At 55.8% G+C, this 17046-nt stretch overlaps 6 protein-coding genes across 6 annotated transcripts; 4 read left to right on the top strand and 2 right to left on the bottom strand.

Moving 5' to 3' along the window:
* Positions 1 to 448: 448 nt before the first annotated feature.
* Positions 449 to 2947, top strand: INS49_015165 (uncharacterized protein; the record flags this gene model as incomplete). Its single annotated transcript, XM_043175851.1, has 1 exon — positions 449 to 2947. One exon carries the CDS (start codon positions 449 to 451, stop codon positions 2945 to 2947), a length of 2499 nt encoding a protein of 832 aa, XP_043020808.1.
* A 619-nt stretch (positions 2948 to 3566) lies between these two features.
* Positions 3567 to 4340, top strand: INS49_015164 (uncharacterized protein; the record flags this gene model as incomplete). Its single annotated transcript, XM_043175850.1, has 1 exon — positions 3567 to 4340. The coding sequence occupies one exon, from the start codon at positions 3567 to 3569 to the stop codon at positions 4338 to 4340; it is 774 nt and encodes a 257-aa protein (XP_043020807.1).
* A 628-nt stretch (positions 4341 to 4968) lies between these two features.
* INS49_015163 (uncharacterized protein) lies at positions 4969 to 6480 on the bottom strand (the record flags this gene model as incomplete). Its single annotated transcript, XM_043175849.1, has 4 exons — positions 4969 to 5874; positions 5931 to 6046; positions 6103 to 6270; positions 6354 to 6480. The coding sequence occupies 4 exons, from the start codon at positions 6478 to 6480 to the stop codon at positions 4969 to 4971; spliced, it is 1317 nt and encodes a 438-aa protein (XP_043020806.1).
* A 3646-nt stretch (positions 6481 to 10126) lies between these two features.
* INS49_015162 (uncharacterized protein) lies at positions 10127 to 11275 on the top strand (the record flags this gene model as incomplete). The annotated part of the gene is made up of 1 exon (XM_043175848.1): positions 10127 to 11275. One exon carries the CDS (start codon positions 10127 to 10129, stop codon positions 11273 to 11275), a length of 1149 nt encoding a protein of 382 aa, XP_043020805.1.
* A 1238-nt stretch (positions 11276 to 12513) lies between these two features.
* INS49_015161 (uncharacterized protein) lies at positions 12514 to 14375 on the bottom strand (the record flags this gene model as incomplete). Its single annotated transcript, XM_043175847.1, has 4 exons — positions 12514 to 12582; positions 12637 to 13053; positions 13105 to 13255; positions 13831 to 14375. 4 exons carry the CDS (start codon positions 14373 to 14375, stop codon positions 12514 to 12516), a joined length of 1182 nt encoding a protein of 393 aa, XP_043020804.1.
* Positions 14376 to 15632: 1257 nt separating this feature from the next.
* On the top strand, positions 15633 to 16818 carry INS49_015160 (uncharacterized protein; the record flags this gene model as incomplete). The annotated part of the gene is made up of 2 exons (XM_043175846.1): positions 15633 to 16643; positions 16729 to 16818. 2 exons carry the CDS (start codon positions 15633 to 15635, stop codon positions 16816 to 16818), a joined length of 1101 nt encoding a protein of 366 aa, XP_043020803.1.
* Positions 16819 to 17046: the final 228 nt, after the last annotated feature.

Genomic DNA, 17046 nt, shown 5'->3' with positions numbered 1-17046 from the left:
GAGGTCGACGGCTGTCACGACAGCATTGTGATGAATCAAAGTGTCTAGATCTTCAGAAACACTATTCGTAATCTCTCTTGTGCGTTGACTACGAACTGAAAACTGCCAATCTTGGTTAAGTTTGTCAACCTGCGAGCTCGAATGAACACGTTGTGCCTCGAAGGTCCAGTGAGTTTGTGGAATACACCGCTTGAGATCCAGCCCCCCGTGACACACGGTCCTCAGACCTGGCTGAGAAATCACATCTTTGCCTTGGGTCACTGACGAGGACTGAAGTATATAAAGCCCGATTTTCTTCCCCGTTGAGTATTGTGTCCTCGAGTAGTCAACAATCAGATCCCAGCCTCAGAACCCAAGTCAACTACTTCCCACAGATAATCTGCCCTCGAGAATTTCCACGCTTCTTCACTACTCGCTTCGCCATCTTTCCCACCTGAAAGTCGCCAATATGCCCAGCATTGTATCCAAGACTGTTGTCGGCCCCAGCCCCGGCGAGTATTACAGCACTCTTGTCACGAACGGCATCAGTTACGAAGATGGCAGCCCTGTTACCGTCCAGGACAGGCTCTACGTCAAGTTCCTTGCTCCTCCCAGCACAGGTGTCCCCCAACTCACTGCTTTGCTCAGTCCGTGGCAGAAGGTCGACGCCATCTTTACGTTGGAACCAATGGCAGACAAGAGTGTCGCCGTCACGGCCGAGCTCCCAATTGCGGGCCCGTACAGGTTCAACGCCTCGGACACCCTGACCTGGGGCATAAACGGTGACCTGAGAGGCGATGCCTCGAGGTACACCGAATCGTTCGAGCTTTTCGCGGACAAGCTGCCTAGCGGCACGGTGGAGGCCGTGGTCCCTGGTGCCCCAGATGGCGCCTTGTCCACCTCCATGCAGACCATCACCCTCTCCAAAGGCGGTGTGCCACTCTCCCTCCTCGCTCCGCCTGGCGAGACGACGCCCTTCGAGGTGGCTACTGGCGATTACACGGTCAAGGTGGACGATCTCATCAACGAGAACGAGACTATCGTTGCGACCGCGTCCGTCTCACCGACAGAGATCACTGTCAAAGACGACGCTACCACCACGCTGACAGTGTCCTACGGAACCCCCCAGAAGTTCTCAGCCCTTGACATCAAAGTCGGCCAGCTGTCGTCTCCTCTGGACAAGGAGCAGCTTCACGTCCAGGTCAAGGTGGGCGGTGGCGAAGTCAAGGTCTTTGACAGTCCCAACAACCACACAACCAGCGTGCGGCGGCTGCCGCCATCGGGCACCGCCACCGTCATCGCGACGCTGACCTTGAACAATATCAAGTACACCAGCCAGCAGCCAGTGGAACTCTCCAACGCCCTGATCAACGTCGACATCGAGGACGGCAACATCTCGTCGGCCAACATTGACACTTCGTCGTTCGTCGACTTGCCCATCAAGGTGAACACCGACTTGGAGCCCTCGGACGAGTCCATCGCACTTCGCCTCGTCTCTCGAGACCAGACTGCCTTCATATATTCCAAGGAGGTGCCCGTCGAGAGTGGGACCATCACGCTCGGCCCTGTTGCACCGGGCAGGTACAAAGTCAGCGCGCCCGGCTACATCAAGGACGGCACCGTCTATGGCGCACATGTGGTCAGCGAGATTGAGGTCGCATCCGACGGTTCCTCCAAGATCGACATGGAGGTCTTGCGAGGGCCCAAGTTGGCGGTCCGGGGCTTCCCCGACTACCTCAGCTTCGGCGCCATATCCGACCTCGTCGACCCGGATGGCAAGGACCTGACAGCCGCCAAGGTCACGTCCGTCTTCAAGTACGCGGGCACTGACGGCGCCGGAGACGCTGGCGCTTACCTGGACGACGACCCGGCAACCACCAGGACGGTCGGCCTCGCCTCGCGGGTCTCCGAGAACCTGGACGGTCAGTCCGTCCTGCCGGTCATGATCAGCTACACGGTCAACCTCAGCCTCGGCGACAGCGAAAGGCTCCTGCAGAGTGTCCCCCGGTTGGAGCACTCCTTCGGCAATCTGATCCTCAGCATGCAGCTGGCAAGGAAGGCGTCGCAGAACCAGGTCCCAGCTGGGTACATCGTCAACCCGGACTTCCTGGGAGCCAACCAACAGGAAGGCCGTGGGCCATCCTATATCATGCCCGTCAGGGAGCCTCTCACCAACGCGCTGGCTCACCGTAACATAGACGCCGTCGTCCCGGAAACTGTCAAGGACACCCTCGCCGGCTATGTCCAGGCGGTAAACTGGCTGATCAGGACCGTCGCCCCCGAGGTGACGTTCGGCTGGCAGGCGAACCTGTGGGGCGTCGGCAGCTCGGCGTGGATCTACAAACAGGACGACAACACCGTCTCCATAACAAACGCCAAGAGCACGGCCGACTACATCAGGGCGCTGGGCGTGCACGAGGGCGAGTACGCGCCCGACTTCCTGGCCATCGACCGCTACGAGGCCGACGACTTCACATACCGGGGGTACGGCAAAGGGTACTGCTACGGCCCGCGGGAGTGGGCGCGCTTCTACGACTTCGTGCGCTCCGTCGCCCTGGAGCTCAAGGTCCCCGTGATGCCGTGGCAGGTCCCGGCCAGCCGCGTCCCGCGCGCCGCCGGCGACGCCGTCACGGCCGACTCGCTCGAGCCCGACCACTGGGGCACGGGCGGCACGTACGTCTTTGGCGACGCGGGCGTCGGCTCCGGCCTGCAGGACATCCACCCCGTCGTGCTCGGCATCGAGCTCGCCTCCGACCTCATCCCGCACGAGGACGTCGAGTCGCTGTTCGAGAGCGCCGAGCCGTTTGATCTCGGGGCCCCGTCCTGGGGTGACTTCCCGCTCCGCGGCATCTTTTCTGTGCTGCTCGGCGGTGGCAGCACCACCGGCGTGGTGACGAGTATTGGGACGACTGGGAAGTGGACGCAGGAGAAGATTCGCGAGTACATGGAGAACCCCACCTTCTTTTGAGAGTTTTTACGCATGATGAGGTTTCCCTTGGTTATTATAATTGTTTCGTCCTCGTCCGTACCCTGGGTAACCATTAGCAGACTGACAACATGAAGGGGAAATACGTGTCTTTCTATGTTCGGTAATAGCTTTTGTACCCTAGTCTCCCGTCTGAGATAACCCGCTTTAATTCCATATCGAAAGCTTCTAATGTTTCGCTTCTGACTATTATGTGAAGATAGACTCACGTGCATTGAATGGACACACATGTTCATGTCTGAGTGGAATGAGAGCTTGATTTGGATCAAATGATGTTCAGCCGGCATCAACAAGACCAACTCAACATTCAAGACTAGTACCTCAACCAACCAGCTGAGCCACAATTAGTGATCTGAATGTATTGTCATTCTCTCGAAATTATATTTCCAGAAGTACAGCACAGTGATATTCTTACAGGTGGCTGCCTGCTCACACTGTATAATAGCGGGAACGTTGGATCTATATAATGGCTGACGGCATTCTGTCGGGCAACAAATCCAACAATAAAATTACCGAGTGTTCAGATTAACGCTTGAAAAAAGCACCGGCAACTTACCCAGACGCCCATACCTACCAAGGATCGACAACAGTCATCATCAGCATGGCTGCAGAGAACCCAACGGCCGTCGTCGAGTGCCAGATCCCGAGCGGCCCAGCCCCGCCCTCAGCAACGGCAAGGCTGATCGACTTCAAGGAGACAAACCTGGGGCTATACGAGGACTTCTTCGCCATGGTGATCGACGACCTGTTCACCCCCAGCGAATGCGCAGCCCTGCTCTCCGTCGTCCAGCCCGCCGGCAACAGCAAGCCACAGTGGCCGCCCGCCACGGTCACGGCGCACAACGGGACCCGGTTCGTGGATCTGGCGTCGCGGGACTGCGGCCGCATCATCCACGAGTCCCAAACCCTGGCCGACGCGCTGCTGGGCCGCATCCTGCCTCACATGCCACCCGCGGTCGCGAGCCTGACCAACGCGCCTGGCATCACTGGCCAGGCGGCTGTGGTCAACATGGAGACCTGGAAGATCGCCCGCCTGGACAGTGCATTGCGCTTCCTCAGGTACGAGCCGGGGCAGTACTTCAGCCCGCACTGCGACGGGCACTACGTCGGCAAGGGCGGCAGGGCGGAGAAGAGCTTCTTGACGGTGCATCTGTATCTCAATGGCGGGGGCCAGGGCGGCGGGGAGGAGATCGAGGGAGGAGCTACGAGGTTTGGTATTGACTTTGAGAATCCAAAGGAAGACAAGCTAGACATAGACCCGAAGCAAGGGAGCGTGTTGATATTCCAACAGAGGGACATGTATCATGAGGGAGTAGAAGTACGGAAGGGGACCAAATACACACTCAGGACAGATGTCATATACGAGAAGGTGTAAGCAGCATAGCCGAGAATTGGGTAGAACCATATTTCCACTACTGGTACATTTCCAGCTTTACTCCCAAAGAAACTTCATCATGGGTCGAGTGATAATGCAAGGCGCCATCTGCAACTTCAGACCCAGATATTTTTCAGGCTGGCTCCTCATGAGTGTGCATGGTTGAAGGCCGCTCAAATCTCGTCTATACATTGTTACGCAGCAGTTTGCAACTAATAGCAGTAAGTGGTGCCGCAATAGAGGTAGATAGCAATATACAGTCTGAGATATACTATATCAACTATTGATCTCACTTCCGTGTTGTTGAGACGTAGAATATATGGTTCGGGGATGCGTCGCCAACATCACAAGGGCATGGCCAACCATGCCGCCGTTTCAGGACAATTCAAGCCCGTTGGAATCAATTTTTGAACATGATCAATTCTGGACTCCCTAAAGATGTCTGGCATCTTTCGATCCTATCCAACGAGTACGTGTTTGCCAGTCCAACGCCGCCGACCCTCTATGAATTTCGTATCTCACCCATAATCAGTTTGACCCCATCGCAATGCTTGAATTTGGTAATCCAACGAATCCTCTATCCCCTCCAAATAACGATAATTCGGATCTCCCCGAAGCCAGCCTAATCCTAGTACCCAACCTCCCGGCGCATTGGCACAGGTGGTGCGGGCTTCTTGGCCCTGCTAGGCGGTGGCGGTGGTGGGGCTTTCTTTCCGATGGCGACGCTGGGGGCGGTGTTTGTTCTGCTAAGGCTTCCGTAACTCGTGGCTGGGCTCGTGCTCCTGTCCGCTGTGTCGCTGCTGCCGCCAGTGTCGTCGCCGTCATGGTCCGCAAAGACATCCATCGCGGACGCCCTGCTGCTTCCGGTGGGACGCAGCTGGCCGCGGAGGGAGCCGACATTCATCTGCGGAGGAGGGGCCTCTCTGAGTGGCGTCGATGTCCCAGAGGTCGTGCGGGACAGGTTTGCGCCGAGGTTGCGTTCGTTCTGGTATGTGTTGCTCCTAGAAATACCAGGCCGGGCGGGCATCTCTGGCCGGTCGGATGCTTGGCTGTTGACACTGATGCGAGACTGCGAGCGGATGGGCGCGCGTGCGTTGTGAGAGGGGAAGTCGTCCGCCTCCTCGTCTTCGTACACGTTGCTGTTTGTCCTGCTGAGCGCCAGCCGTGGGCCGCCGTAAGACGACTGCTCTGCGGTGTTGGACCTGCTGCGTCCTGAAGGCCGGCGTGAGTGGGGCGAGCCGCCTCCGGCCGCCCCTGCGACCCAGGATTGTCGCACGCGGCGCAGCTCCTCGGCGCACCGCTCATGGTAGTCCAGCTCAGCGTCGAGGAACCGCGTCAGGTCGCGGATGCTGTCGGCCTCGGCGTCCTTGATGTCTTGCATCCGTCGGTATACGTCCTCGGAAGACTCTTCGTACTTGGCTTTGGCGCTACGCAGCTCGTCCTCAATGCGGAAATCATCACGCTTGGCCTTCTGCATCTTGGTTGTGGAGGCATCGAGGGCTAGCCGGCGGGATTCGAGCTTCTTGCGGGCAGCCTAAGAAAAGCGGTCAGCGACTACGGCTTTGTCCTGGGGTTTGTTGGGGAGCGTACCTGATACTCCTTCATCATTGCCAGCGACCTCTCGAGTGACTCGAGCCAGAAGCAGCTGGCGTCGGCGGCAAACTGCTCCTGGATGTTGGCTACGCGGTCGTTGCCCCGGCCCATGGCTGTTCAAGTTGTCAGCTGCAGTCCTAGTACGCTTGGATTCTCGAGCTCAGCATACCAATCAGGCAGTTTCCAAACTCGGAATCGTTGTCGAAATCCTCGCCGTGTGCTATCATCGACCGTCCCAGAATGGCTGCAGGCACGCCCTTCTCGCGGTCCATGCCCTCGGCACGACGGGAGAGCCATTTGACATACTCGTTCATGGAGGATTGGAGCTTCACCATTCCTGTAAGTGAACACACATTGTTAGCACACTGGTCGAGTCTATGACAGTGACTGGTCACGCGAGCATCTCCAAGAAATCCATACCGTCGAAGCGGAGGGCCATCTCTGTCTCTAGGGTTTTGAAGTCATCCGACATGTTTGTCCTGGCTTCTGAGCCCATCTTCTCGCCGGCCCACTGGAAGGCGCGGTCGAACTTCTTTGTGATATTCATCTTGACTGTGTAGTCTTGTCGCTTCTGGTTTTGAAGTTGTTGTGTTCAGCTCCGTGGAGGGTCAACGGTGTGCGGATGCAAGCTCGTAGTTTCCAACGAGGTGCAGACAAAGGTCGGAGCTGGTCGTTCCGGCAAAAATGCCAAGGGATATAATCCCGGTATCGCAGGTGCGAGGAATTGGGCCGTTTGGGGATGTATGGGGAGCTCCGTGGTGGGAGACTATCTCGAGAGGGCGTGGAGGTCAACAGCGAGCGGATGGATGTTTCGAAGCTGGGTCGTGGAGAGCGAGCGAGCAGGAAGAATTTGGAAGATCCCAGGGGACAGAAAAGAAGAAGGCAGGTAGAGAGAGGGAATAAGTGGCAATAAAGCAGGCGCAAACAATGCCCAAAAGAAACAACAAGCAAGACCAGAGAGGTGTTGCAGTCCAGCGCCAACCATGAATCTGGTCGAAGGTTATAATGTGGCCGGGATACTTCAGAGGCAGGGATGTCGTCTTCAGGGATTGGAGGAGGGGAGGGCCACCAGAGACCAGAGGGGCAGAAGGGAGGGAAGGCACGGAGGTACGGGGGTACATCGTACCAGCCAGCACACACCCACAACACCCCAAGTCAAGGTCTCGTCTCGGGCGTGCCTCGCCAAAACGGTTGAATTGGCCGTGCTTGCCCTGGGATGATTAGCGTTTGCGGTAGTGCTGCAGCTTGATGATGGGCGTGGGTGATGGAGGGTGGTCCCCTGCCCCTGGGTCCAATCTCTTCCACTCGATCCCCTGATTTCTGGACTCTTCTTCCCCAGGTCGAGAGGAAAGAGAGTGGCTATTGCCCACTGCCAGCCCACTCTGCCACTGCACGCCCACTGCACCGGACCGCCCAGACACGTCTAGCTGTAGCTGCTCATGCGGCAGGTGCGGCCAAGGGCGACCCCTTTCGTGCGACTGCACTGTACGTACTTCACCGTTCTGCTGCGTGTTCCAGCACGCAGACTGGCAGGGTCTACGTACCTGCACACCCATCATGCATACGCAGGGCAGGCGCTTGAGAGGAGCTTCTTCTCCCGCCGTCTGGACTCTAGACTTCTTGTTGCCCAGCACTCGCTGCAGAGTTCTAGACTCCAAGCCACAAACTGCCAGAACGATTCCTGTTACCTAACCGAAATGTCTCAAGACTGGCAGCTGTTGTTGATCGGCCAGTCTGTGCATCTTCCGCGTAACACCCTTGTTGCTGCTGTTAAAGAAAGAAAAAGACAAGAAAAGAAGATACGTACGTCAACGGTGCATGGCTACTACGTACAGGTTGCAGCATTGCAGCGCTGCAAGCCTGCCGCACATCATTGCACGACCTGCCGCCGGAATTCTGATCATCGATTCCCTGATGATCCCTGGTCCAAAACATCAGACGGACGGGCCATGCGTTGCTGCATGGCTGGCCATGGCGCGTACAGATAGACGCGGCCGAGACCAGATGACATGACAACATTGCAGTCGGAGTGTACCTACCACGACGCAACAGAGCTTCCTGTGGTGTTCGTCTCAGGGGTAGGCCTGATCAGCGCCTGGGCCAGTCTAGCTGCTGCATCACGTCACCCTTTTCTGGCTTGATCATCATCATCACCACCTCCAATTCGCTGTGTGGGGGGACGAGAGATCTTCAAGCCGGCCCAGTCTCTGCCCCAAGGTCTGCGGCTCGACGTCTGCCATGCAATGCAGCTATGTAACCCACCCGTGGCACATGTGCTGCATCACAAAGACACACAGGCCCAGCGTTGCAGAGTAGCACAGGGCGGGACACGGGCGGGAGCAACATGAACCTCGTGGGGCCCGTCTCACCTGGGACGAAACAACCGACCCGGAAAGAAGACCCGCGAAGCGCCCATACGAGATCCACGTTTCAGCCCCAAAATAGCAGTTCCCAGTCAAATCAGTGCCCTGACTGCCCACCGGCTGCCCTCCCATCCACACGTCAGGTTGCCACCATGATCGTGTCGTTGATATGCAAATCGTCATCACGACATGGCTGAGCCACTCGTCCCAACTCAAACAGTGTGGGCATGTGAGCTGTCAATTTATGGGCTTTGTCCCTGGCAGCCCTGGCAGATCTTGCTCAGGGAGACTTGGTCAAGGAACTGTGTGTCTCGAACTGCCGGTATTTTCACTTTCTTTTTGCAGCGAACAAACGATTGTGCTGTGCACAAGAAATTGCAGAAAGAGCGCGAAAGAGGCGTGTCGCAAGATCTGAAATGTTTGTCTCCGGTTTGGGCCAAGGCCTTGGCTGATGGCCGGCCGTTTTGCAGTCAAAAAGAATCTGACTCCTCAAACAGCGAGAGAGACACACTCGGGTCAATTAATCAATCAATCAATTAATCAATCATCAACCAGCCAGTTCCATCTGGTGCATGTGCATTCCAGCGCCAGGCCCGCCGGCCAGGGAATCTCACGCGACGAAACCCGAATCAGACTTTCCAGCACAGCCCCAACATCGAACGCAGCCCGTGTTCGAACCATCGTGAGCCGGTGCCGTGGTCGGCTAAATCTGGCTGCGTATCCTCATCTCCAGATACGGACCATCAATGGGCCAACGTCAGTGCCTTCGTCTCCGCCTTTGCGTGCCTGCTGCAGTTGCCCCTCCTGGCCCCTGAAATGGATATCGTCAATTACTCTTGTCCCCTGGGACTTTTCGCCACGTCTCTTGGGGGCCACACCGTATTTGTAGTTGGGCATCGGGCAACTGGGAAACTGCAGTGAGCGAGTAAGGCTACGGTCGGGGTCTTTCAACGGCCTCTGCCAGACGACGCATGAACAAGCGGACAGGCGCAGCAGCAACTCTCGCACCGGGCCTCGGCTGCCGTCGCTCGGTCTTCCCGGAGTCTGGTAACCTTATGTCGCACCTTGGCGCAGTGAACCGTCCAGCGTCTTGCTTGTGGGGTCTGGATGCACACGTGGTCCGCAGCAAAAGTCTGCGTAAACTTTTGCTGCGTAGTTAGTTGTCTACGATGCAGACGACTCATTTGTCGAGATGTCTGTCCTGCCTCCTTGGATATGGCACAAGCAGCACCGTCGCGTGGCCCGACTTACTCGGGGTCTCCCATCGACTTATATGAGCTGTCCCTCGGCCTTGACTCAGGGTCCGGCGGCTCGACTATAATCCGGCTATGGAGAACCTGAGCTCGATATTGCCCCGCCCCCTCACCTTCATGGATCTCCTCGCCCGCCGCTGCCCCTCGTGAATCGTCATAGCCTCGTGGTCGCGTCAACCGCGCGGCCGCTGGCTCGCGCGAACTGCCGCTCCTGGGACACATCTCATCCAGTCTCGGACATGATGAGTGCCCCTGGTTCGCTGGACGCGGAACTGGGCGCTTTCCCGATCCCCACGCTGGGAGAAAAAAAGAACCTAGCAGGTCCCTGCTCCGGCCTTAAATATTCTCCTGTCTATAAGTCTCAGAGTCCTGAGGCGATCTCGCACTCCCAAGTGGTTGCTGCTTCCCTCTCTACCTCAGATCCCAAGTCTGCGAAGTCACGGCCCTCAGTGCCGTCCCAGTCTTTCGTCACCCACCTCGACCGCGAGCGCATAAATCTTGGAGACCCTGACTGGACTAGACTGCGGCGCTACAGTGTTCGGCCGAGACCCGATCCTAAAGAGTAACCAGATCAACCATGCCTCTTCCTCAGGGCGTCTACCGGGCAGACCAGGTCGGGTCCTTCCTGCGTCCCAAGGCTGTCCTGACCGCGCGCAACGAAGCCTCAGCCGGCAAGATCACCACCGAGGAGCTCCGCAAGGTCGAGGACGAGCACGTTGCCGCCGTCGTGAAGAGCCAGGTAGAGAATGGGCTCCGAGCCGTGACGGACGGCGAGTTCCGCCGCGCCTACTTCCACATCGACTTCTGCATCCACCTCGACGGCGTCGAGGCGCAGGGCTACATCTCGTCCACCAACGTCACACCCCACGGCCTGCCCACGCCCCCTAGGCTGATCGTCACCGGGAAGCTGGGCCACCCCAAGCCGATCCAGGTCGACGACTTCAAGTTCCTGGACTCGCAACTGCAGAAGCTGGGCGTGAAGGACTCGGTCTCCGCCAAGGTGTGCATCCCCTCGCCGACCATGGTGCACTTCCGCGCCGGGAGGGAGGCCATCGACAAGGACGCGTACCCCACGCTGGAGCCCTTCTTCGACGACCTCGTCAGGGTGTACCAGGAGGAGATCGCGGACCTCTACGCCGCGGGGTGCCGCTTCGTCCAGCTCGACGACACGAACCTCGCCTACCTCTGCGACGAGGGCATGCGCAAGGAGGCGGCCGCGCGCCACGGCGTCGAGCCCGAGGAGCTGGCCGAGAACTACGCCAAGCTGATCAACGCCGCCATCTCGAAGCGGCCCAAGGACCTGACCATCGGCATCCACCTGTGCCGCGGCAACTACCGGTCGCAGTGGTTCGCGCAGGGCGGGTACGAGCCCGTCGCCGAGACGCTCTTCAAGAAGCTCGACGTCGACGTCTACTTCCTCGAGTACGACGACGCCCGCTCGGGGGACTTCTCCCCGCTGCGCCACCTGCCCGAGAACAAGGTCGTCGTCCTCGGCGTGCTGAGCAGCAAGAAGCCCGAGCTCGACGACAAGGCCGCCATCGTCGCCAGGCTGCACGAGGCCGCAAAGTACTGCCCCAAGGGCCTGGACCAGCTGTGCCTGTCGCACCAGTGCGGCTTCAGCTCCACCATGGAGGGCAACGACCTGAGCCAGGAGGAGCAGTGGGCCAAGGTCAGGCTCGAGGCCGAGATCGCAAAGGAGGTCTGGGGTGGTGACCTGTCCAAGTAAAATAGATGAGATGAATGTTCTGCACGAGTGACGAATTGGGGAGCGTTTAGCATGGTTGCTTCAACAGCGGCCCGTAATTTGAATTGCATTATCCAGATATCTTCTGACAACAAGAACGCGTCGCGCGCGCCAGTGTCTTCGATGAGGCTGCGTTGAATTGGGTTATGATATCCAGATCTGTCAAGGTTGAGTGCTCGTCCCAGACGATTCATGTTCCAAGGCAGGTGGTCGTGTTGTGCCTGCTCAGCTCGATGTGTCAAAGCGTTGTCGTGTCATTCAAAACCTCGTAGTTATCAGGTCATGCCCAGATGCCGTACTGAGCGGGAATAAAGCGATCGAAGTACCTTCCATATTGTAGATTGTTTTATTCCACTCGCTGCTGATTTCGTGAGCATCACCGCACCATTGTCTCGTTGTCCGATTATCAAAGGCATTTTCGGTATTTACACATCGCTGACGGGGTGCAGTAACGATGTGTACACAACTGTTGCTTCCAGTAGTGGCAGTCTATCAATTTGAGGTTTCGCAGCACCTCGGGTTCTTGTATTACCAGTACATCGTAAGGGCTGCGAAATTGCTGTTATATATTTTCCGTTTTCTGGCCCTGAACTTCTATAGGTATCAAAATTATTGTACCGTTTGTTGTTCATGTTGACGGAATAAGATTTACTTTCTCTGAGCCTACGTATTAAGTTAGCAGGGCATGAAAATGTTTTATCCAAGGGTTTGAATGTGAGAGACGCGTAGATGAGAGCAAAGTCTCGTCTAGGGAAATCATATGTATCTTGCAACAAACTTGTTTGAGTAGATCGAGGGAGCTCGGGCATCAATGTCATTTGTGTCACATTAAGCTGCATCGGTTTGTTGTCAGAGAGGCATGTTATTGACCAAGCTTTGCGTCAGGCTCAGGTCATTTTCTGGACCCGGTGCCCTGTAAGCGGCTGACGTGGATAGTTAAACCTTTCCGGCTGAAAAGCGCTCAAACGACTCCGTGAAGTCAGCCAATGTGAAGGGGTCGATGAACGCAAGCCCCTCTAATGGAAGAAACCAGCCCAAGTTTAAGACGCGCTTTTTCATCGCTTCAACAGCCCTAGAGCTAAGCGGCCACGCGGATAAAGATCGATTTGGAACAGGAAGATGAGGGTATTTGATATCAATGTGATCTTGGCTACTCTGGGGCTCATCTATGGTGTCGTGTCGATTGATAGTAGTTGATGTATGCAATATTGAAGCTATCCTTATTGCTGGTTAGCTTTGTCTTGGATCCGTCCATCCTCGAGCCCAATGGCTGTCTTGTCATTGAAGTTCTGTGATCCCGATAGTCCACCCGCCACTTTATCATTCCTTGCCGTCAGACTGACCAAAAACCCTCCAATTGACAGGCCCATCAGCACCCACCAGATGGTCTTGAGACTATCTGAAAACACCCATCGATATGCTTCCTGTATTGGCTCTGGAAAGTTTTCAATGATCTCGTATGCAATCTCGGCGTGACTGCCTGGAATTGCCAGGCTGGCCGGTATCCTGTTCTCTCTCACGTTCCGGGAGACGATCCTCGTCCATTCATTCTGGACAATGACTCCGCCGAGTCCGACTCCGAAAGCTGTGCCGAGACTGCGGGCGAACACCTGAACACTGGTTGCAATGCCAATGTCCTCTCCTCGTTGCCGAGCTTGCACAGCAAACAGAGGCATCGGGAACAAGATGCCGGCACCGATGGACGCCAAACAGCGAGGAGCGTACAGAATAGCTTTACTACTGTCTGGCTTCATTGTGACCTATGAAATTTGTTAGCCCACTCCGGTACGGGCGGGGCACACGTTCCTTACATTGGAGCCCACTCCTGCCGCAAGCAGGGCCCATCCAATCGAAATCAGAAGCTTGAACTTCTGCGTCCGCTTGACGATAATACTGGCCACCAGGCCTGCCGGGGCAGAATAGGCCAACGTCGTCATGCTCTCAAGCGCAGAATGAAGAAGACTGTGCTGCATCGCGCCGAGAAACTTGAATGCTGTCAGTATGTTCTCTTCAATTGCGAGCTTAGGTGTCTTACGAAGAGGATAAAGTAATAAGTGTAGCACCAGACTATCAACCCCTGAAAGAAGCTGGTAGTAAACCCGGTGATGGCAGACCGGTCATTGAAAATTCTCAACGGCATCATTGGCCTCGCTGCCACCCGCCACTCGATGTAGACATAGACCACATAGAGGAAGGCACCGACAATCAGAGGTGCGAGAACTTTGGCAGAGCTCCAAGGATGGGACACCCCTCCAGAAGTAAGGCCCACCAGGAATAAAGTGGATGCACTGGTAATGGCGGACAGACCAAGCCAGTCTACCATGCGCAGCTTCTTCACGAAGGAAGACGTATCCTGGTGCAAGTGCAAGCAAAAGATCAGACCGATTATGGACGGAATGCATATCGGGAGATTGATCCAGAAAACCCAACGCCAGCTCGTATAAGTGCCAATGGCACCGCCGATTGGTATTCTTTTGCGTGTCATTCATCAGCCTCAGACTCCAGCTGGGTTCTAGGCGTGAGAAGATCAGGCTTACCCTACGTTTGTCCCCAGACTCCAAGCCAACGCCGCAAAGGCCATATACAGCCCGCGCTCACTCATCGTGCTGATATCGGACAGAATAACCTGCACGAGCTGGATCATGCCACCGGCACCGAGCCCTTGCACCACTCGTGCGCCAATCAGCCATGTGACCGTCTTCGCAGTGGCACACAAGATACTGCCGAATGTGAAGATGGAAACGGCCGTGAGTATTGGCCATTTGCGTCCGAAGATCTCGCTTGTTGTGCCATAGATGGGGATTGCGACGGTCTGCGCGAGAAGGAACGATGTTCCAACCCAGAAGGACTCGACGGAGGTGCTCTTAAAGTCTTCGGCTATGGCTTGCAAGCAAGCTGCTACTATCACGGCGTCCATTGCGCCGACGACCGTGACAGCGCACAGGAAGAACACAGTGAGCTTGAACCGAAGAGATTTGGGCTGAGGCTTTTCTTCCTCCGCTGGTGACTCAAGCCCGGAGCTTGTCGCAAGGGCCTCATCGGCCTTGCCCCGGGAAGACGGCTCTGTAGTGGTGGAACCCATGGTTCAAGAAAAGAGCACCCAACAGGCGCGTATGGGTCCAAAGGATCAAACACGAGGGGTGACAGAAACGAAGCTATACGAAGTGCATTTGATAACACATGAAGAGTTAGCAAGACAGCATCCAGGTTTCAAACGACATCTGGGAAAGGACCCAGAGCGTTGCAAGTTTGAGTAAAATATGTCCGATCCGTAGGATGAATACCAACCGTCACCATCTCGTAAGTGAATCCAATGACTTCGTTTCAGCGCTTGGCAACAACACCGGGTGCCGAAATTCGGCGAGAAGAAGCAATTTACACCCAATTGTGTCATGGAAATGTTGAGACATTATGTGGCGTGGCTCGACCAGTTCCGGATCGAGGCACACTCCGAACCTCTCTGCTCCATATCTCACAAGGCTGCACGCCGACTTCACGATCCTGCAGATCCTTTGTACAAGCGAGGTTTGGAATCCTTTTTGAGGTGGTGAGGTGTAAAATCATTACCAGTAATCCGTTGGGCACCACACTGTCTGACTTGGCAATGCAGACCAGTCACATTGCCAATGCTGTGCGCCAGCTGGCGTGCGGCTATGCGGCTCTTATCAGATCTGTTGAGTGGTCAGCACAATGTGACACCCACGCGCCACTGCACTCAGCAGCCTAATTAGACAGTCAACGTAGTTTATTAAATCTAAACATACTCAGAAACCTCAACTCATATACTCAGAAATTATGAAAGGTCCTTGTTCCTGAAGATTATTAAATGAACACACCACCAGCTGGTAAAACCAGACCTAGGAAGCAACTGTATCATGCTCGCATTCAAAGTTGTTACTCGTCACAAAAAACAGCAGTTAGCAGGCAGCCTCTGAAGGGTGGCCCGCGTCCGTGGGATTGGGACCCCATGCCGGGACGAGAGTTAACTAAGCCCTTAATAATTCATAAGCCGCCCCCATTTACATAAAAACCCTCACCCAAGTGGAGTTTTTACTCCTTCCTCGTTTTATGCACACGCCTCCCTTGTTGTGTTGGGGGCGTTCGCAGATAAGCAGTCTGTCTCGGAGCTGAGATCAGCGCTAGCACTCGACGCGCCCCTGTTCGAGAATCTTTTGCCTCGGATTTCTAGGAGTCTCAGTGGAGGTCGGTCCGCGAAGCCGAGGCCTTCAAAATCACAACCGCAGACGGTCCTCCCGCCACGGTCCGGCCACCTCTCTACCATCAATCTCTCTTCCCTTTCTGCATAGTTGAAGTTGCATTTCTTGCTCACCCCGTCAAGATGCCAGAGGCTCAAGCTGCTCTGGAGCTGGACGCACCTGCCCTCCTGAAGGTTCGGCTGCCACTCCCCCATCGTCTGAACTGCTTCCTCAGGCTCTGGGTCCTCAAGTTCTTGGCATATGTTTACTATGCAGTCGAAAGATTCATCCACCCGCCACCACAATGGACAAACCCTACCCTGATCAAGCACTATTCCTGTCGTCCATCTCTGCCCACCCGAATCTTCTTCCCCCCAGACTATCAGGCCGGCGGCGCTCCACTGCCGCTATATCTGAATATCCACGGAGGTGGATTTGCAGTCGGGGACCCCCAGCAAGACGACGAGTTTTGTGTCATGTGGGCAAAACGGACTGGAATGCTTATTGTCTCTCTTGACTACTCCAAGGCCCCGGTCTACCCATTCCCTACTGCAGTCTATGATATAGGGGCTGTTGCTGAGGCAGTTCTTGCTGATGCCAGTCTGCCTATTGATAAGACTAGAGTTGTTATCGGAGGATTCAGTGCAGGTGCAAACCTTGCACTATGTGCAAGTCAGCTGCCTGGCTTGAAGGGCAGGATCAAGGCGGCTCTGACTTTCTATCCGATTGTGGACTGGAGTCATCCCCCCAACGTCAAGTTGGAAAGACGCCCCTACAAGGGCGGCCCAAAAGACTCGCTCGAGATACCAAGCTGGTGGTTCGATTGGGCGTATGTCTCGCCAGGCCAAAACCGGCGTGACCCGTTGCTCAGCCCATGCTATGCCCGGAAGGAGGATCTCCCCACTTGGATCTACATGATCGGGGCGCAGTGGGACGTCCTCAGGTTGGAAAGCCAGGAGATGATCCACGCGCTCGCGGGGCTCCGGGGCCGGGACCAGGAGCGAGACTTTGAGGAGGGCACTTACAAGTGGACACTGGCGGTGGGATGTTCGCACGGTTTCACCCATCATTTCGGGGCCAAGCCAGAAAAGAAGCTGAAGAGGGAGAAGAAATGCGCCCCCATCTACGGGGAGGCAATCACGTGGCTGGGGAAAGTGCTGGCCACAGAGAAATGTAAGCTCCGGCCTGTGGAACCTGAAAGAGGACGCGTACTGATGTTATCGAAACTTTAGAAAACAGTGGCATTATGGTTCGATGGTACTGAAGATCGACCGTGGGCCCTTCGCTCTGACGGTCCACGTCCAAAATCTTTCTTGCTACTTCTTGTAAACTATCGAGAGTTCGGGACGGGATCAAGACCTAGACAAGACAATGGAAGGCGTTACCTACAACTTGATAGATGAGTGAATGTGCTGTGGTGGAGGCCTTGGATTTTGTGGGACTGGGATTATTCTTGAGCCCAAGGTTGCGTCACTTGTCACAAAGTAATTGGGAGGCTGAATACAAAATAGGTAGAGAAAAGCAAGTTTGATCATTCATGACTACGTTCTTCGCGTC

Source organism: Diaporthe citri (assembly GCF_014595645.1).
Source record: "Diaporthe citri strain NFHF-8-4 chromosome Unknown scaffold_8, whole genome shotgun sequence".
In the NCBI taxonomy this organism is placed as follows: Eukaryota; Fungi; Ascomycota; class Sordariomycetes; order Diaporthales; family Diaporthaceae; genus Diaporthe; species Diaporthe citri.
The sequence above is the reverse complement of the archived record's forward strand: the minus strand, read 5'-3'. Positions and strand labels throughout refer to the sequence as shown.